General features: G+C 46.5%; 1 protein-coding gene across 1 annotated transcript in view; it reads right to left on the minus strand.

Annotated features, from left to right (window-relative positions):
- T265_01986 (hypothetical protein) overlaps window positions 1–7,915 on the minus strand; it is a gene marked incomplete at both ends in the record, with an annotated part of 19,269 nt that extends 11,354 nt beyond the window's left edge. Inside the window, 2 exons of the mRNA XM_009166124.1 lie at window positions 7,208–7,339; window positions 7,390–7,915. Of these exons, the coding sequence (XP_009164388.1) occupies window positions 7,208–7,339; window positions 7,390–7,641 (384 nt within the window). The remainder of the gene's footprint in view (window positions 1–7,207; window positions 7,340–7,389) is intronic.
- Window positions 7,916–8,078: the final 163 nt, after the last annotated feature.

Consider the following 8,078-nt stretch of genomic DNA (forward strand, 5'->3'; position numbering starts at 1 on the left):
CTTCAGTAATTGTCACAAAGTTGGGATATGATTGATGTAAACCCGGACAGCGAGAAATCCAGTTTGGTCACTCGGCTGTTCCAGAAGTTTAGTTGATGGGAGACAGGGGAAACATATTGACTTTTACTAATGAACAGAGATCCCATCCTTATCGGAGTTTGTTTCACTAACATCCGTCCTCCACAGACCAGCTGATCTGATTGGCTGTAAGAGGGTGTGCTTATTTCCGTTGCAAAAGCTTTCCCTATTTCTCAATAGGGAAAAAACTCTTAAAGATCCCATGTGTACTGTTCCAGGGCGAAATATGTGAATATAAAGAGCATATAATGTTATGGGGTATGATCTACTGCACACGCGTACTTGGAATAACACACCGACCAACACGGTAGAGCGCACGCTTGAAGGCAACGACCATCAAGATTACGAAATTTTAATATATGAACATTTGGCGAAATATGAAGACCATCTTCGCACAGTACGCTTCAGATCGAATTCCCGCTTGTTATTGTCGGATCAGATGCTTTCGTGTGGTTGTAGTACCGCAAGTGATCAGCAAGTAATAATATCACCAAGTTCCAGTTCGTTATGATAAGTCCTTTGACTCAGATCGGGGTAAGACTATCGAAAGACGTGAATTCCACCATTGAACAAAGCGAGTGAAATCTTCAGTTTTCAAATTTGTCAGCGTTAAACCATGTAACACAGGTACCTTGGTTCCAGTCACTAGTTTCGATCACCGAATAGTGGAATCGTGTGGGAGATGCGCCAAGCGTTGGTGGTTATGGCATGTTCAGTTAGTTGGGGAATTGGCGATAACTCAGACATAAGATCGCCAATGACTGAGCAATTGAGCTGTCGGTGTGATTAGCCATCGATGAGTTGAGTCCCGAGGTCCCAATCCAGGGAGGCGGCAGCTGTCGACCGGAATGAGCTTACTGGTTAGTGTTTGCATACTTCGTTGCCAAGTCTTACAGTATCCACCACTCGGCCGGCTGGGCGGAAAACGTTCTGCGAGTTAGGCAGCTTTCTGACATGTGGAGACCATAACCTAACCAGGGTAACCTATGGAAGTAAAGCAATTCATCTATCGTGGAAGAGTTCTTCTTCCTAAGACCATCTAGTGTACTTCGGCATTACTAGTCCGATGTTACCAACAGGCTTGACCAATGCTTCCGAGACACCGATTGTCAAACATTGACATCTTTCGTATGTCACCTGCACGTAGAGGCCAGGTTTCTGGTCCATAAAGCGGTACGGATCACGCTGCTACAGTGTAAACTCTGCCGGTAACAGACAAACTCGAGTCGCGTCGGCGATTCAAGAAGTAACCTCATCCCCAACCAGCCCACCGGAACTTATACAACTGCCCATGTAAACAAATTTATCTAACATCGACTGGCTCATCCGCAAACAGGGGGTTTGGGTTTAATCCCACCCAGTCTTGTAGCAGCACCTCACGATTTGCAGGTGTGAAACGCATGCCAAACCGTGCGGCAGAGTTATTCAGTTCATTTAAAACGGCTTGCATTTTTGAAGGATCTGAGCCAAGGAGAGTAATATCGTCATCATACTCAATGTCTGTGAGCGAACGTTCTAAAAGCATTTCGACTCCCTAGGTTTCTGAGGCAGGCAGAGAAATTTCAGGGGGCACATCAATAACAAAGTTGAAGAGGAAAGATGAGAACGCAGCCTTGCCTTGCACCAATCGACGAGGTGAACTCAGGCAAAAGCTTGCTGTACACTCGGATGCTCCCACAGGAGATCGCATGCGGTGCCAACATAAGGGATATAAATTTGGAAAGGATACCTTTGATCGCCAGATACTGCCAAAGTTTCTGACAATCGACATAATCAAAACCAGCTTTCATATCGTGAAAAACGACCAACATGGGACGTTTGAAGCAGTGGCGCTGCTTAAGAATTTGTCCCCAGGTAAAGATATGGTAGATGCATCCTCAGCCAGGGTGAAACCCAATTGGTCCTCACGAATATCTCATCCGAAAATCCATCAACCTGCGCAAATAACGCTAGAGAGCACCTTACATGCGACGGGTATCAGGCTGATCCAACGGTGGTTCTCACATGACGTTCAAGCGCCCTCTTTCAAGACTGGGATAACGGTCGAGGAGCTCTATTTTACTGACATTCTGTTCCCGTTCCGAATCCACTGTATGGTTATTAGGCCGTTTACCAAAACCTTACCGCCTTCCTTGAAAAGAGCCGGTGCCACCGGGTCAGGTGACACATGAGGTGAATGCACGAATCTGCAAGGCTCGGGCCGCGTTTGCTAACTTGAGACACCTATGGCGTCAGAATGGTTTATCCCTGAATCTGAAGGGACGTGTGTATCAAGCTACAGTACGGGCTGTTTTGTTGTATGGCTGTGTTCATTGAGTTCAGTCAGGTGGGTTGGACCAACTTTTCTGAAAGCTGAGCGCATTGTTTCTCTAACTCGCCTCCATGCATTCCCCAAGCAATCTCTTTTGTCTACATGACTGTGCGTTTCTCGTGACTTTCTAGCCAGATCAGCTCAATACTCTTTAGCTACTGAAACTTGTTGGGTACGTGTGGTGCTGGTGAAAAGCGAATTCCTAGCCGAGCCCACACGATGGCGTGATCATAGTCAGGTTGCGTACCCCAGAAGAAACGACAATCCTTAACTGAGGCTCTCTATCGGTAACTGACAGCCATATGGTCTAACTGGGTCCACGACTGTCTTACGGTAAGTGGTCTCCAAGTAACTCGGTGTGTGCGTTTGTGTTGGAAGTTTGTGCTGACCAGGGACAGACGATGAAATGCACGCAACTAAAGAAGCCGCTCTCCATTATCCGTACGCTCAGCATCTACTCCAAATCGACCACGTAACTGTGCTTCTTCCCGACTTAGTCGTCTGACTTGGGCATTCATATAACCCGCCAAGATTAACATACCCATCCTTCTTGCCGACCGAAGCAGTCGTGACAGATCTTGATAAAATTAGTCGTTTTTCATCTCAGAGCTGCTACTGTTGGGGCGTATGCTGATACGACAAACAAACACCGTTTACCACATCGACCTGTGCTAATCTTAATTGAGCCAGACCGCACAGCGCAAAGGCGACTGTTTACTGGCACCTAGTCCAGTACGGCGCTTTCACCCTTGAAGCTGAGTGCAACTCCCACACCGTGGATCCCACGAGTCACCAGATGCCCGAAGAGTGAAATGTGGAACATCTGGGATCATTCTGAGTAGCTTGAGGAGCACGACCTAAGTGGGGTCTTTTATGCGTGTTTGGGAGACACAACATATATCGACAGAAAGCAAGGCTTCAGCAAAAGATGCCCGTTGCCATAGAGTACAGACATTAAAGGCTGCAACGCGAATTAAATTCTTGAGGTTATTGAGTGATTACTTTTATTTTTCTAGGGGAAGGTTTAGACACACCAGCACCAAACTCTGGTTTTAACAGTATTTCGACCGTATTGAAAAATGCGCCGGCGGTCACGGTCAACCGTCTGGCGATCGGAGTGTGCAGTTTTGTGGGCCGATGTATTCTATCCGTCTTTCCTCGGGGGAAGGCAGCATTACTACTTCCATAAATATGGACATGATGGGCGCCTGAGGGGAAACATCTTACTGCCTTAACACTCACACTGAAGATGACAGTACGACTTTACCTCCAGACCGCCTGGTAATACGACTACTTGCAGTACGAGGACTCGATTTTCTTTGTCGGGCTGACCCCGTTGACCTTCCTGGCATGGTTGAACGTTAATGAATGGAGTTCCAGCCAGTATATCCTGCAGGGTCATTGCATCACAGAAGCGAGACCACCACGTCAAGATGACAGCTATAAGTCAGGAGAGTGGGAGATCCCCCGGAATAGATGTTCCGTGCTTGAGTGAGGAACTGCATTCAAATACTTCCTATTGTGCTGCACATACCAAGCTCACTGTCCTGGATTCTGATATGCGACACAAACTCGAGTGAACAGCAAACAAGGGGCTGAATTGATGTTCAGTGTTCCACCCAAAGATCGTGACAACCCTCTGTTCAAGGCAACAGAGTCGCTTTTTATCGGTGCTTGTTCTGCTCGCCAAATTTCCTTTCTGGCATATTACGCAGGTCGATCCGAACGGCTTCCGAACACATCCTGAATAGTTCGCCCCCAAAACTTTTCCGAATTCATACATGCTTAGGTGGAGATGGTCCCAGCTCCGAGTAGGTGTTTACAATTACAACCGAAATACACAGCTTGTTCGCCCCGAGGTTCTTTTTGGTGGAACTGTACAGCTTTCAGACCATGGTGATCCAGCGAGCAGCTGAAACCAAAATGCAATGTTCGCCATGTTTAGAAAAGGGGACTTGAAGTTTGGTCACTTCGATAAATTAGGGCTGTAGGAATCAAATCCATTCTGGACGTGAGCAACAAGATAAAATTTTACCCATATGCCATTGCTAACTTCCTTTTTCTGTAATTTTGGCCATATGGCGACTCCGACATACAAACAAATCATCAACGCAGATGGACCGCATCATCATTGGCCGTAGATGGTGTAGATTAAGTTCGAATGACCGTCCGTTCCGGGACACATGTATGGATTCTGATCATGCGTTTGTTCGTTGCCACTTCTCTTTGGGCTTCTTCTAGACACACAAGTTCTGCACAACACGTCTGACACATGAGAAGCCTTCGAGCCCTAGTGCGAAGTAAACTTATCCGTTCCGTGTAATCTACCGATTTCGACCACTACTGGAAAGAATTATCCGCAACGCTGACAGAACCCGAGCACTTGATTTTTGGAACGGCGTGATCAGCTAGATTGATGTACTGGATCTCTAGCAACATTAAACTTTCACGAACCTCGGACACATTCCTTCTGATCTAGAGTAGGATACAACGTGAAAAAGCGTCAGACGTCAGGAGGAAAAGCACCTGTGCGGATCGGGAAATTTGGCTGAAGGCTGAGGAGATGGAGGAAGCTAGACGCTCTATGAACGTGTTACAATTATCCCAACTGATGAGAAACAAGGCCAGGAAAGCCTCTGATGAACGAAACAATCCATGATAAAAACGGCTTACACGTCGTTAAAAAAAGACCCGCGCATAGACTTCCTGCAAACTTGGTGTTCCTTGACTTCATAAGTGCGTTCCATTCCGCCACTGATTCGTTCTCCTCAACACGTTTGTGCAGCAAGCATGCCTAAGAAGTGCACGACAATAACTCTTTGGGAGAATCTTTGATGAGATCTCCAAAAGCCCTCCTACGGGCTTACTGTCCGATAAGTGTCTTCTCCAGGCACTTTTGTCTCTGCCAATCACGAGTTAGCGAAAAGGAGCGAAAAAGCGAATCATGTCGATATGGAATACGTAGAAGGCATTGTTCCACCTCTCAAGCGATATTAGAAGAGCTGATCGAGGTCGCCAGTACTTCGGCATGTGCTACGCACCCACAAAGTGCAGTCATCCTGCAGAAAGTATAGCCTTTAGACACTCCTCTTGGAGTTCAAGGGAACAGAGTGACGTTACGGAACATCTCAGGAGCTGTATCGAGCGTCATACACGAAACCAACGCACGAATCTCAAGGCCTAGAAGCTCGATCATCAATTCACGTCAAGTGCTACGCTGAAACCCATATCACTGGACTTCAAAGGATGCATGTACCAGACAGCAGTGCGGTAACTCTTGTCGTACGGCTGCAAGACCTGGCCGCTTCGGTTAGAGGATCTGAGGCATCTTCAGGTTTGTGACCATATGTTCTCTCACCACGCAGCTAAACATGTCAGAAAATCTGAACTGAATGACAGTCGAGAATAAATATCCCAAAGCACCATAGATTAGACGATTACCTGGTAATTTCATTTTGAAAGACAGACGATAGAATCCGTCGGGTCCATGTCCTTCTCGTGGAAATGGTCGTCTTGGGTCTAAAATATTACCCTTTCTGACTTTTTGTCTGTCTGGGACAAAACGTTACAGGCGACTGGGGTGACTCGAAAATAGTGTCCACTTTAAAAAACGTTACTTTCAGATAAATTAGTAACCACGGCTGTCAGCTGAACCCCCGTTGTAACAAAGCTTCCGGTGTCACTGATTTTTTCGTCTTACGGCGGCAAGAGAAATACTGAACCGCAAGCACCAAGCGGGATTTCTACCACACAGAGGCTGCGTCGACCACATCTTCACACTCCGCCAAGTATTAGAGCAACGCCACGTACACAGATGAGGCAAGCCCTTGCTTATTGACTTAAAGATAGCATTCAATTCTGTCCATTGGTCACTGTCCTTAATCGCACAACAGGTTATGTCCGAAGAGTTTGTGAACATAACCCGGTCCCTATATCCACACACTTTTTGGCACTTGAGAGTGCATGGTGAGCTCTCTCAAAGCTTCCGTATAAAAAGTAGCGTCCGAAAAGGGTGTCCATCCTCTTCCTTGTTGTTCAACTTCGTCGTCGAGGGAACAGTGAGACGGAATCTGGGAGGTCTTTACAACCCCAGTTTTCAACGAGAAGATAAGAAAATGGGGATTTGGTTGCACAACAGGTACTTCAATCGTGAAAAACATCCAGCACCATCTACTGCGGTGGCCCGGTCATATGCTGCGCTTGCCCGAACACTATCTACCAAGACAGGTGTTGTTCTTCGTGCCTCCTTTAGAATGGCGCAAACCGTGAGGTGGACAACTTTTGACTCGGTAAAAGGGTATGAAGGAAGTTATGAAGAGTTTCCGTATTGTTGGTGTTGTACGCTTTCCAGAATGGGGTCCCCGTGACCCCACGAGCTTGGCTTGAAGCTTGAAGCATTGGATCAACATTATCTACACCGTCTATGATGATGATGATTATAAAGACGTCAACGACAACGACTGAACCCTGGTACTGACCGCGATTCAACGAGAAGTGAAGGTCGTCAAACTGGTTTTTGTATCTTACTCATACTTGTCACCTTAAAAAAATCTAAAACCAGTAGCCATATTTTTCACTGCATAACTAAATCCCATGCAATGGGTTAGGACAAGCTACTTTCAAAGCAGGGACATGCTCTAATGAGTGGGCGTGAATGGCGCGAATGGCACCAGAAGCCGAAGGTAATCTCACAGTTCCAACCTTTGGAATTTTCTCAAATTGCCTGTACTTTGCGCCTTCAGTTACCTACGGATAAGTCATGTGCACTGACCAGCCACCCATGGGTATCTCATGAAAAATGTTTAGAAAAGGCCTCACCATTTTGATATGGGTCAAAATATCAATCTCCTTAGCTTCCTGTTTTATTTTTTCATCATCGCTCACAAGCACCCGTGTTCGGTTGCTGCACAGTTCGAGAACGAGAAAGTCTGGATGCGTCTGGGATACTATCTGAAAGCAAGAGAGTTCATTGCAACATTGACACGGAGAACGGGACTAACCTTTTTCACCTCATCAATACTTTCCTTACTGAAATGGGCCGTTCCAACCAAGTAAACTTTGGTTCCGTTCCTGCACTCTAAAACACTGACGGTTTCAGGTAACTCGAGTGTTTGCTGCCTGAGGGAAGTCACTAGACGAAGATGGTTGTTGATGCACTCTTCGACATTCCGCTTGTCATCCCCTGTAAGACTGGCGGTTTCACTTTCGTAGTCTAAACCATTTCCCGTTGTATCTCCATCTGTGTCAGACATGACGTCGCATAGAGGGTACAAAAACAAAATCTGTGACCGACCGAAATTATATTACATCAGGCGTGCCTAGCCGTGGTGTGTAGAGGTTTGCTTTTCAGTCGTGGACGAAAAAGGATTAATCCTGAGGTCCCTCAAGTGGGTGGATGGAAATCCGGGTACAGTGGAATGATTCTTTCGAACAGTCTAACGAATCTACCGTATCTTATCTACACTGTTGAGATGTGATGACGTCAATCACAGAAAAGCGACGCTGGCTGGGACCCATAAAGTCCGCACGAGCAATTTTCTGCTTTCTGATTGGTTGGTGTGTCGTCTGACATTCTAGTTCACGGATTCACGGATTGGTACACAGGATCGAGGCTTTTGCCCAAGTTTCCCGGGTCGGTTTTGTTCTTGTCGGTCAGTGGCTGTCGTTCACCTGAAAGGCACAAGTGAAA

Source organism: Opisthorchis viverrini (genome assembly GCF_000715545.1).
Source record: "Opisthorchis viverrini unplaced genomic scaffold opera_v5_22, whole genome shotgun sequence".
NCBI lineage: Eukaryota > Metazoa > Platyhelminthes > Trematoda > Opisthorchiida > Opisthorchiidae > Opisthorchis > Opisthorchis viverrini.